At 46.6% G+C, this 13,348-nt stretch overlaps 1 protein-coding gene across 5 annotated transcripts in view; it reads right to left on the minus strand.

Annotated features, from left to right (window-relative positions):
* Positions 1–5,025: 5,025 nt before the first annotated feature.
* The window catches only part of LOC134949545 (HAUS augmin-like complex subunit 3), a 75,823-nt gene continuing 67,500 nt past the window's right edge, over positions 5,026–13,348 (minus strand). For all 5 annotated transcript variants that reach the window (XM_063938184.1, XM_063938182.1, XM_063938181.1 and 2 more), the window contains 3 exons: positions 11,121–11,545; positions 7,592–7,808; positions 5,026–5,301 (listed from right to left, as the gene is read on the minus strand). In XM_063938184.1, coding sequence (XP_063794254.1) covers positions 5,080–5,301; positions 7,592–7,808; positions 11,121–11,545 — 864 coding nt within the window. In that variant the 3' untranslated portion in view covers positions 5,026–5,079. The remainder of the gene's footprint in view (positions 5,302–7,591; positions 7,809–11,120; positions 11,546–13,348) is intronic.

Below are 13,348 nucleotides of genomic sequence, written 5' to 3' on the forward strand. Positions count from 1 at the left end.
CCTACCATAAGAATGAGTGAGGTCAGATTCAGGAAAGCACTCACCCCCCCATCCTATATCGTTATAGGACAAACTGCACCCTGCTCACTTCCTGACTGCAGACAATGGGGAGAGCATGAGAACCGACCAGCCAGGAGGGGGGTGGAGTGTCAGAGGAAATATTAGTGTCTAAGATATCTAAAATATGAGCGAAAAATGCACGAGTCCGTTCACTTTAATATACAATTATTATTATACTAATAAGTTTCCGTATAACTGCGCCTTATTGCGCCTCCAACAGCGCCAAATGAATATTACTTTGTCTAGGGGTCCGTATCACGCTTCACTTTTTATAACTTCTCTGATATTGTCATAGCGATATTTCATTTCAAGTTTCAATTCCACAACTACTCATTACAATCAGACAGTGTTCATGGATAAAACGGTTTGCCGGAATAGAGCTCTCTCAAAAAAAATAGTGGTAGGTGGTCAGAACTTGGGGGGTCATTCTGAGTTGATCGCTCGCTGCAGATTTTCACAGCGCAGCGATCAGGTATAAAAATGGCAAAGCGGCGCAATGCACACGCGCGTCATACGGGTACAAAGAGCATCGTTGCTGTGCAATGGCTCTAGCGAAGAATCCATTCGCACAGCCGAACGCAAGGAGATTGACAGAAAGAGGGTGTTTATGGGTGGCAACTGACCGTTTTCTGGGAGTGGTAGGGAAAACGCAGGTGTGTCCGGGCGTTTGCAGGGCAGGTGTCTGACATCAATTCCGACACCAAAAAGACTGAAGTGATCGCAAGCGCTGAGTAAGTCCAGACCTACTCAGAAACTGCACAGAATGTTTTTGCGGCACTCGGCTGCACAGGCATTCCTACACTTGCAAAGCGAAAACACACTCCTCCGTGGGCGGCAACAATGCGTTTGCACGGCTGCTAAATAGCTAGTGAGCGATCAACTCGGAATGACCCCCTTGGTCCCAAAAATTCAGCTGTGGGACCAAGATTCTGGTTGGAATGTAGTAGAGGGGCGTGGCCGCGCCTTCCCGGATTTGACTATACCCCCCACAAGTACCTATGCCCATCAGAACTCTTGACCTCCCCTGGCGATATAGGCTGGAGCAGGTGGTGGGGCTGGGGTATTAGTAATTTAAATACTGGGAAGAAGCCGTATTTGCCCAATGCTATTGGCAAAATTTATGAAGTTGGGTCATGTTAGTTGAGTAGCGGTGATGGATGGCAAGTTTCAGGATTTTCACTAAGAATAAGGACAGGACTATTTTCTTCCTTTTAAACCACCCCAAATGTTCCGTTGCCATGTGATTTGACTAATTATCATCAGATCACATGGAGCACGATCTGTAATGTGCTGCAATTAGACCCCATGGGGGGTCATTCCGAGTTGTTCGCTCGGTAAAAATCTTCGCATCACAGCGATTTTCCGCTTAATGCGCAATGTCCGCACTGCGACTGCGCCAAGTAAATTTGCTATGCAGTTAGGGTTTTTACTCACGGCTTTTTCATCGTTCTGGGGATCGTAATGTGATTGACAGGAAATGGGTGTTACTGGGCGGAAACAGGCCGTTTTATGGGCGTGTGGGAAAAAACGCTACCGTTTCCGGAAAAAACGCAGGAGTGGCCGGAGAAACGGGGGAGTGTCTGGGCGAACGCTGGGTGTGTTTGTGACGTCAAACCAGGAACGACAAGCACTGAACTGATCGCAGAAGCCGAGTAAGTCTGGAGCTACTCAGAAACTGCTACGGAGGTGTGTAATCGCAATATTGCGAATACATCGTTCGCAATTTTAAGATGCTAAGAGTCACTCCCAGTAGGCGGCGGCTTAGCATGAGCAAATCTGCTAAAATCCGCTTGCGAGCGAACAACTCGGAATGACCCCCCATGTTTTGGTTTTGCATCTGCATTAACTTTGGGGGTAATTCCAAGTTGATCGCAGCAGGATTTTTTTTTAGCAGTTGGGCAAAACCATGTGCACTGCAGGTGGGGCAGATTTAACATGTGCAGAGAGTGTTCGATTTGGGTGTGGTGTGTTCAAACTGCAATCTAATTTGCAGTGTTTAAATAAAAGCAGCCAGTATTTACCCTGCACAGAAACAAAATAACCCACCCAAATCTAACTCTCTCTCTGCAAATGTTAAATCTGCCTCCCCTGCAGTGCACATGGTTTTGCCCAACTGCTAAAAAATTTCCTGCTGTGATCAACTTGGAATTACCCCCAATGTGCACTGCAGGGGGGGCAGCTATAACATGTGTGGAGAGAGTTAGATTTGGGTGGGGTGTGTTCAATCTGCAATCTAATTTGCAGTGTAAAAATAAAGCAGCCAGTATTTACACTGCACAGAAACAAAATAACCCACCCAAATCTAACTCTCTCTGCACATGTTATATCTGCCTCCCCTGCAGTGCACATGGTTTTGGCCAACTGCTAAAAAAAATCCTGCTGCGATCAACTTGGAATTACCCCCTTTGTGTTTTGGTTTTGCCAAATCCACCCTCACGGGTTTTGGCTATGGATCATTATTTGTTTTCAAAAATTGATAAAAACTGCTAAAATCACATAATTTGGGGCTTTTTTTGTTCCTATAGCATTAGTAATAACATTTATTTCCAGTAATTTCCACCTCACAACATAGGCCAAAGGCTGGCTGGCTAAACTAAGCAGCAGAGCAGCGGCACAAGTCAAACACACGGCAGTTATTTCTGTTTAAAAATGTTTAGCAGATTAGTAGTGTATTAGCAATAACCAACCAAACCAGCTCGCAAGTAATTTCAAAGTTTTAAAAGAAAACAATACAACACAGTAATTTACCAAGAATCGTGTGTGGAATATAATTTGCTCAAAAGTTGTAGTAGTTAGCAAACAGCAAAGAAAATCCCGGAAGTTCGGGTGGGCTCAGTTCCCTAGTACTGAATGACAGTGTTACTGTGCTACGGGTGGGCTCAGTTCTCTAGTACCGAATGACAGTGTTACTGTGCTACGGGTGGGCTCAGTTCCCTAGTACTGAATGACAGTGTTACTGTGCTACGGGTGGGCTCAGTTCCCTAGTACTGAATGACAGTGTTACTGTGCTACGGGTGGGCTCAGTTCTCTAGTACTGAATGACTGTTACTGTGCTACGGGTGGGCTCAGTTCCCTAGTACTGAATGACAGTGTTACTGTGCTACGGGTGGGCTCAGTTCCCTAGTACTGAAGGACAGTGTTACTGTGCTCCGGGTGGGCTCAGTTCCCTAGTACTGAAGGACAGTGTTACTGTGCTCCGGGTGGGCTCAGTTCCCTAGTACTGAAGGACAGTGTTACTGTGCTACGGGTGGGCTCAGTTCCCTAGTACTGAAGGACAGTGTTACTGTGCTACGGGTGGGCTCAGTTCCCTAGTACTGAATGACAGTGTTACTGTGCTACGGGTGGGCTCAGTTCCCTAGTACTGAAGGACAGTGTTACTGTGCTACGGGTGGGCTCAGTTCCCTAGTACTGAAGGACAGTGTTACTGTGCTACGGGTGGGCTCAGTTCCCTAGTACTGAAGGACAGTGTTACTGTGCTACGGGTGGGCTCAGTTCCCTAGTACTGAAGGACAGTGTTACTGTGCTACGGGTGGGCTCAGTTCCCTAGTACTGAATGACAGTGTTACTGTGCTACGGGTGGGCTCAGTTCCCTAGTACTGAATGACAGTGTTACTGTGCTACGGGTGGGCTCAGTTCCCTAGTACTGAATGACAGTGTTACTGTGCTACGGGTGGGCTCAGTTCCCTAGTACTGAATGACAGTGTTACTGTGCTATTTTTCAATTTAATCCTTTGTAGTAATATTGTGATTACATGTTATTTGCGTGTCATGGTTACATTGATCTCTTTATCCCTGTCAGAGACCAGGGAGGCACTCCATATCCCGGCTGTCAGGATCCCAGCACTCTGCATACCGGCACCAGCATACCGACAACTATTCTCCCTCTTGGGGTGTCTACAACACCCCTGGAGGAAGAATAAATAGCATGCGTAGCGTGCCACTGTGCCCGCTACGTGGTGAATGCAGCAAGCTCGCAAGGGCTCTTTTGCGCTCACCCCGCTGCTAGAATTCCGGTGGTCGGTATCCTGAGCGCCGGAACATCGTAGTATACCCAGAGACCAAACATCTTACCCTTTACCCTTTATTTATCAGGTTATAGAGCCTTTACGTTGTCAGACCTTTTGATAAATGTGCCAAGTAGCTTTTCCCCATGTCCTGGTGTGAGTCAGCACCAGGACATGGTGAAGGTGTTCCCCCATCACCAGGGCAAGGGACAGGGTTTCCCCATCACCAGAGTATTGTGCAGGGGTTCACCCATCACCAGGGCGTGGGGAAGGGGTTTCCCCATCACCAGGGCACTGGACAGGGGATCTCCATCACCAGAGAATTGTGCAGGGGTTACCAGTGCATGGGGAATGGGTTCCCCAATCAACCCCTGTAAGACATGGCAAGATCTGCTACCTGAAGAGTGACCACAACTCGGATGTAGGCATGAAATTTGAAAATGTAAGAGGTGAGATTACCCTAACCCTGAGATTTACTTCCCCCTCCTTTCCAGGTACGCAGAGGTACATAACAGCACCGGGGCTGCACAAAGCACTGACTGCCTCTGGGTCAACTTGGGTTACTTTGTAAAACGGATGGTGTCTCCTCTAATGTATAACAAGTTGGTTTGTCTTGATGATGGTGTGGGGTCTGAGAACTCACAGGGATCCATAATGCTAAGTGCCCTTCCAGCAGCTCCTGTCCTACCCAAAGCTACTGTACATTCTGCTCAGGAGCTGGAGAAGGATATACTGACGCTAGTATGGGAAGGGAGTACATACACCATGGACAGTCCCTTAGTGGTAGGAGCCATCATTGCTGAGAACGTAGCCTACGGTACTAGGGGGTCATGTAGATTAGTCCTGAAGTACCTCAGTGATCTCACCAATTCCTAGGCTGTCCTATTCTGAATGTTGGTTCATCTCAAAACGTTGCTGACTCCACTCCACAAGTAGAAAGAAAACATTGAGGACCCAAGTATGTGATTGCTGCATTTATTTCAGTACAAACAAAACAGAATAAGAGCTATTGGAATTAATCAGAACACGAGTCCCTCACACGTTGCTCAAGGTCCTGAACGATGTCGGCAAGCCGAGCGGGGTCCTGGTAGAAGAAGAGATAAAGCTGTCTACCTTGCGCTAGAGGAGACGTGTGAATGGAAAGCTTCTTGCGTTCCAGATCCCGCAAACAGTCCAGACACCACTGGTTAAACTGGGAGACGCAAGAGGAGAGGGTTTCAAAAGCAAGTGTGAGGTTCTGCGAGGGGGAAAGAAAAAAGAAAAGAAAAGAAAAGGAGGCGGTCAAGGAAAAGTTAAAGAAAATAAATAAATAAATGAGGACATCTCATTGAAGACATGTATGTCTGAGTAACTGATCTCACGTCTGTATTCTGTTACTACACAATTTTATTTTCTGTTATGTATTTTTTAATCTGCAGATGTGCTACTGTGAGAAAAGTTATATGAAATAGTATTGGACAAATCTGGCATTACAGCTGTTAGCCAAAGGCCCATCACTCCTGCGTATGTGTGGGGGCAGTGCAAGCAACAGTAACGCTCCTTTTGGGATTTCAGTTGTAACACCGGCATATACGCAGAGATGTAGGGATGGCCATCAACGGCATATCCATCGATTGGTGACTGGGGGTATGTTCAGCAGCTCTCGGAGCCCAGCATAACAAAAGCGAGGGAGCGTGGCTCACAGACACGGCATTTCCTATGACGCTTAACACATCTTAAAATATGGGAGGTATGCCGGCTGTACATGTGCAGAATGCAGCTGCCAGCTGCACTGGACCCCTGCAGCCGATGTTTTACCATCAGGGAACAGACATTGACGGTAAATGGTTGCTAACCAGTGGCGGCTGCAGAGGTGAGGCTGCAGCACAGTCCAAAATTCAAACAGAGGAGCCGCACCAACTGCCAGGGAGTCGCGGCCGGTGATGTTTGGCAGTGATTGGGATGGCAGTATTTGGGGTGGCTCCTCTATTTGAATTTTGGACTATGCTGTAGCCCCACCTCTAGAGCCGCCACTGTTCCCGACGGAGCACCCTAGGAGGGCGGAGCCAAACGGGCCCATTTGAGCATTGTTACAGCTCAGATGTGAAGTCCAGTAACATCTGTTTGGCCACACCTGTCCATCCTTCTCATACGTAGACTGGAGCAGCATTTCTCCAATGTGCCCTAGTATTAGAGTGCCTATACATTGCCAGAACAATATGAGACCTTAAACAAAAAAACCTCCATCTTAATGCTCAAGTTAACAAAACCTCCGCGCTTTCCACCGATACAGTATGTAGTGATTGGAAAATCTCATTGCTTTTTGCACCCCTGTATCCCTGTACAAGCCAGTAGGAAGTGGGGTCTGAGACTGACTGTAACCTCTTATCGGTTGGATTCCTTCTGGTTTTAATAACAACTTTCCTTTGATAGAGTGACATTTGCTGGTCATCTGCAAATTTCCCTGACACCACTGATGATACATACACGATTACTTTACATAGAAAAACCAGTGTTCTTATTATATAGTCTGTGTATTTCACCCTGTGAATTCTCAGGTTTTATGCATGAAGTTTGACTCGTGCCTATTTTTGCATTCTGTCAGTCATCAGTCTGATAGTTGTCTCCTAAAACACCTTTCATTCTGCAAATTCACAGGGTGGAAAAAAGTATATTACTGTATGTATAAAAAAAAAAAAAAATACTACAATGTTTTTCTTTTCTCTAATCTCATGTATGTGTAATTGTGGCGCCCAGGAACCTTTACGTATCACACCAGCACTAAGCTAATGCTATACAGGACATGCAGGGATCGTCAGGAGAGATTTCTCTCCCCCACGACAGAATTATTCATACATGGGGGTAAATTTACTAAGATGGGAGTTCTATTTAAGATGAGATGTTGCCCATAGCAACCAATCAGATTCCAGGTATTATCTTCTAGAAGGTGCTAGATAAATGAGAAGTAGGATCTGATTGGTTGCTATGGGCAACATCCCATCTGAAATAGAACTCCCATCTTAGTAAATTTACCCCATGGTGTGATGATATTGTTTCCTGCTTTGAAACGAAAACCAGTGAAGCAGGAACTGCAGTAACACAGTGGTAATTGCTGGGATGATGATACATTTGCCCCCAGATTCTCTACAGCTCAGGGGTGGGACTTATTTGGCAAATGCCTAGAAGTCGGTAGGCGCATAGCGGATATGGGCAAGCGAGGTTAGTCCTCACGTTGATTCCAATGCCAGAGAATTAATGATAACAGAATACAGGTGATAGAAGATAATCAGCAGTCAATATGATAAAGGTATCAATGTCTCTTGGGCTAAGTACTGTACAGTACTGTGACGCTCCAATAATATAGTGACAGTCTTGGGCACATGCTGACCCTTTTAAAGAGCCACGTAAACAACATGCACCTGCAGTCTAATCAGCCTAAACTTTAAGTCTGGTGACTTAGATGCGTGATGTTATTGTGGCTGATGAGTAATAACACTCAGTTAAGAGACAGAATGTATGTAAAAAGGTGTGCTGGTTCCAATACTGACTGGGTCTCGCAGCTGCAGGTTCCTTGTCCCTCGGCATAGAGAGTGGTGAAGCTCTTCGCAATCCCTTTCCAGATTCGTGGTTTGCGGGAGAGAACCGTGGCAAACGCCGCTCAGCGATACCAGCTCCTGCACAAGAGATGCAGCCTGGCGCTGTAAGGCTTCATATTTGGGAAACAACTCTTTTTGTCTGGATGGGTTCTCCAGCATCATGGAGAGCCTAGGAGAGGGAAATGACAACGTTAATGATTGTGGGGAGACATCTAAAAGGGAATGAGGGTTAGGGGGGGTGGGGGGGGGGACACACTGGAGAGAAAGACATAGGGCAATCAAATGTCGCGCCAGCAGACCGGAGATAGGGGGAGACACGCAGCTATGGCAAGAAAAATAAAATAAAACAATGGATTGGGATTAGCGACGTGGGGGTTGGGGTGTGGACAAAGATAGGGAAGGAAACAACTGGAGAGATGGAAATATGGTATAGCGGAGTAAGCAGAGATGGTGAAAGGAAAACTTGCAGAGATGGCGACTCAGGGGGTAAAAGTTTAGCTACAAATTGACAAAGGAGGGGGCAGGTCCGCTAATGACACGTAGCCACATCCCTCCACTGCAGCACACAGCTTCAGAGAGCACCAGGATTCAAAATGGCATATAGCCACGCCCCCACACCTGACCACACCCCTCTTCTGCTATAGGTCAGAAGATAATCAGTTTTGTGGACTACACAATTATAGGTTAATCTCTTCCGATTCAATCTCTCGATATACATCGATATAGATATTGTGCGGCATCCAATACTGCAAAGCAATTAGGGGAAGATTCATGAAAGCTTTGAGAGAGATCAAGCTGAGAGACAAAGTACCAACCAATCAGCTCCTATCATTTTTTAAACACAGCCTGTAACATGACAGTTAGGAGCTGATTGGCTGGTTCTCTCTCTCTAGGCTTTCATGAACCGCTCACTCTAAGGGGATCATTCAGAGTTGTTCGCTCATTATTTTTTTTTCGCAACGGAGCGATTAGTTGCTAATGCGCAATGTCCGCAGTGCGACTGCGCCAAGTAAATTTGCTATGCAGTTAGGTATTTTACTCATGGCATTACAAGGTTTTTTCTTCGTTCTGGTGATCGTAATGTGATTGACAGAAAGTGGGTGTTTCTGGGCGGAAACTGGCCGTTTTATGGGAGTGTTTGAAAAAACGCTACAGTTTCTGGGAAAAACGCGGGAGTGGATGGAGAAACGGAGGAGTGTCTGGGCGAACGCTGGGTGTGTTTGTGACGTCAAACCAGGAACGACAAGCACTGAACTGATCGCACTGGCAGAGTAAGTCTCGAGCTACTCAGAAACTGCACAGAGAAGTCTTTTCGCAATATTGCGAATCTTTCGTTCGCTATTTTGATAAGCTAAGATTCACTCCCAGTAGGCGGCGGCTTAGCGTGTGCAAAGCTGCTAAAAGCAGCTTGCGAGCGAACAACTCGGAATGAGGGCCTAAGTCCCAGAATGCCATGCGTGCAAGACAACATTCTACTGCTCCAAAATGGATTTCTGCTCATGGGACAATAGAACTTCATGTTACCTTCCGCACTGAGCAGGTAATGTAGAGCGGTGTTAAGTGGTGTGACCCAGTAGGGGACAAACAGGGAGGAGACAAGAAGGCCTCCAAATTCCTAGTTATGCCCCTGGCTGTCAGTATTGAGGTACTGGCTAATAAATCTCTGTCCAGTCCTGTTTTATTACCTCACTGGTAGCTTATAGAAAATCCTGATGACACAGTGTAATAACGCCATCATGTCCTCAGATTCCTGCACATCTGCCTGACCAACATAACTAAAGTCTGCTCTGTACAAGACAAAGGATCAGAAGGGGAATACTTCCGAGCTTTCTACACGACGGAACAAAGCGGAGCCTAAGTGAACAAAAACAGTCATTCATAGAACAATCAGAAGCCGGCCTCGCGCCTCTCAGCGTACAGATCCTGCAGCATAGCCCAGGCAGCTCGGAGCCAGCAGAGAATGCTCCGTAGCAGGATAGGAAATGCACAGGAAGATAATCCACACAATGCAAGCTGGGAAAGACTGGAAACGTTGCGCTTCTTTATACAGGGAACCCACACAGCAATCAGTGCACCCCCCTCCCATATATAAGCTTGTGATATCGGGATCTATTGCTTAAAGCAGAGATTCCCAAATGCATCCTCAAGACACCGTAACAGTCCAGGTTTTAGGTATATCCATGCTTGGCCACAGGTGACTTAATTAGTCCCTTAGTCGATTTGATTTAATCATCTGTGCAGAGCCGTGGATATCTTAAATACCTGGAGCATTAAGGCCTTGAGAATCTCTGGCTTAGCAGAACAATAATGCAGCATGCCCGTCACCTGCAATTTTATAAGCAGGGCCAATATTCCAGAGAAATATCAAAGACTTACCTCATACTTAACAGGGAGTGTAGTATGGTGGTATTCAATACCACCCCTTAACAGGAATAGTACTAAAACTAAGCTCAGATTAATCTATTTGTTATTTCACTTCCACCTTTTCAGTATAACAGGCATGAGCCACATTAAAATCAGGAGGGGACTAGCGGGTACTAATTACCCTGACCGGACCCATTTGAGGGGCAGCTCAGGGGAGCAAAGGTCCACCTCCTGTAATGAGTGGCGCGGTGAAGCAAAGTATCCTGATTTTTTCCCCAGTGGGGGAGTGGTCATGCCTCCGATTTGACCACGCCCCCTCAGCACACGGGCCCCTTGGATGTTTCAACAGACCTGGTTAAAATTGTACGTTTCCAGAGGAAATGATGTTGTGTGTTCCCCCCCACACACACACCCAGGGGCGGATTGGGAACAAAAAGCGGCCCTGGAAAAATTTGTACTAGTGGCCCCACATGGGCAGCACCAGAGGTGTAAGGTCTAGCCATGGGCCATGGCAGCAGCACCCTCCCCCCAAGACTTTCCAGATAGTGGGGATGTCCAGCATCAAGGGGAAGTTAAAAAGAAATAAAATTAAATATTATGAGCACATTATATGATACACCTTCAGCATTTAGGAAACTATATCATTCTTTAGAAAGATATATTTTCTTGCTTATTACACCAACTGTATCCCAATCACTATTCACTCAATCTTATATGTCAGCCAAGCAGGCAGACAGAGGATACACTAGATCATCTGCAATCACAGGCTAAGTGGCAAAGTAATTTTCATATATGCAAATTAGGTCTATAAAAAGGACCACATGTCCTCAAACAAAACAGGCCCCATGGGTGCGCCGGCCCACCGGGACTCTTCCCTGTGGACCCTATGGCCAATCCGCCTCTGCACACACCTTCCATCCTAAGACCCTTTTCCCCATGTTTTTCAACCTTCTCTTCTGTTTATTGTACCATAAGTATAACTGTAAAAGTAAAACTAAAAACTAAAAAGGATAGGAAAATAATACTGTAACAAGGGGTGACGTAGTAGTTATGTAACTGCGTTTGACAGAGTAAGTGACAGTCACATATAGTGAGGGCCCCATCCTCACAGTCTCACCTGACCGCCGTGTGGTCTTTGCTCTCAACGCGTAGGGGGGTCAGCCACTGAGGTGACCCCCGCAGGTCCTTTGTCCCAAGCCTCTTTCCAAGCTCACTCGACCTGCTGGCCATCTCCATTTTCAGCGCTCGAAGATCCCTCTCAGTTTGGCAGTGTTCCCGCATCTCAGCCTGTAGGCCCAGCTCCACTAGCTGCAGACGGGACAGCTGATAGAGAATGGCCTCCGCCACTGGAGCTTGGGTTTGGTCCACCTGTGCCAGCCTCTGCTTCTCGGTGTTCAGCCATTCCTGGAGCGCAGGCAGGCACGGGCCGATGGAGGCTACGCACACCAGCGCAGGAAGTCTCTGGTTCTGCAGGGCTTCCACTTCTGCCTCCAATGACTGAACCTCCCTCTCCAGTAGAGGCACACGCAGCGGATCCCACACCTAACAAATAATATGTCCAATCAAAGCAGGAAAGTAGAACATTTAGCTAGAAATGGGCAAAGATCAACATGGCCGAAATGACGCCAGATTTCATCCTTCAAAAGAAAAATATATAAAAGTAAAGGACAAAAATCTTGCATAATTACAGTTACATCTGGGTGCAGTGAGTACTACAGCAGCTTATCTTACGTGACCTCACCCTGCACATCCTAGAACCATGCGTGTCTCATGTGCGACCATGCAGATTATTTACAGTCTGTGTGTAAACTTAAAAAAAATAAAATTTATTAATACCCCAAGCTCTGCGGAAAGTGACATGCGGACTGGGAGGTTCACCCGACAAATTGTAATGCAGCTATCTTCAGGGAGAACAAAGACCTGTCCACAACACCTTTGCCCTAATCGCCCCAAATAGCCTTATCTGGCACGCCACGGACCGTGTGGCGTAGCTGCAGCAATCACCGTTTCTCTTTAAGATTTGCATCTTATTCACTCCAATAAAGTGACAAAACTACATTGCAAGTGTACACTGACCACTGGGCTGGCAGTAATTGTGTAAAAAACGAACACCAATACGAGCGGCCGTGACCCTTCCTGACGCCACATTGCGTTATACTTAATCTGCGACTTTATACACATTATACCAATAACTCTGCAACAACAGTATCCTTGCTACATGGGGCCTGATTCAGATTTTGAAGTAAAGCAAAAAAAAAAAGAAGTAACTGTATACCTGGGCAATACCATGTTGCACTGTAGGTGGGGAAGATGTAACTGTGCACCTGGGCAATACCATGTTGCACTGTAGGTGGGGAAGATGTAACTGTGCACCTGGGCAATACCATGTTGCACTGTAGGTGGGGAAGATGTAACTGTGCACCTGGGCAATACCATGTTGCACTGTAGGTGGGGAAGATGTAACTGTGCACCTGGGCAATACCATGCTGCACTGCAGGTGGGGCAGATGTAACATTTATCAAACAATATTTCGGGGTTAGCCGCAAATATGAAGTATCTCTGGAATGTATAAAGGATGGACCGCAGCAGGTACCTCCTAAGGATGCGGTCAGGATGTCGGCAGTTGGAATCCCAGAGCAGGAATTACAACACGCAGCCAAAATGCTGACACCAGAATCCCGACACCCGCAATCCCAATCGTAAGTATGCCGCCCCACTGTGGTGTGTGTGAGGGGCGGGGGGGGGGGCGCTATACTTCGGTGGATGTAGATCCGTCATGGTTCCCCACGACCCCTCCACCACCACCTCCACCAGAAATGACCCCGGTGCAAGTCAGACACGTGACGTGCATGCACAGAGACTCGGACCATGCACTCGGCGCAACGCAGGGATGGGCTCCTTTCTGAGCCACTGCCTGTGCTGGGTGAAAAATCCACCCGATAGGATCACATAGTGCAATTTTACCCTGGGCAGTAAAAGCCAGCACAGATTGTGTTCAATATGCGATCCATGATAAATGAGCCCCTTAGATTTGGGTGGGGTGTGTCCAAACTGAAATCTAAATTGCAGTGTAAAAATAAAGCAGACTAACATGTGTGGGCTACATGCAAAAGCAGCCAGTATTTACCCTGCACAGACATAATATAAATGTATTTGCTCCCCTTGCATGGCGACATGGGTGTTTTTTTACTAATATTCGTGTTTTTGCCGTTTTTAAGGGTGTTTGAACTCGAATGGTATCGGGTGCATTTTACTGCAACTTTTTGAATCTTCATACGATCATTCACTAAGCTGCCGAGTTTTGCACATTCGTTTTTTCAGATGTCGATGTGATTCGTAATGTCA

The sequence above is a fragment of the Pseudophryne corroboree genome, chromosome 8 (assembly GCF_028390025.1).
Source record: "Pseudophryne corroboree isolate aPseCor3 chromosome 8, aPseCor3.hap2, whole genome shotgun sequence".
In the NCBI taxonomy this organism is placed as follows: Eukaryota; Metazoa; Chordata; class Amphibia; order Anura; family Myobatrachidae; genus Pseudophryne; species Pseudophryne corroboree.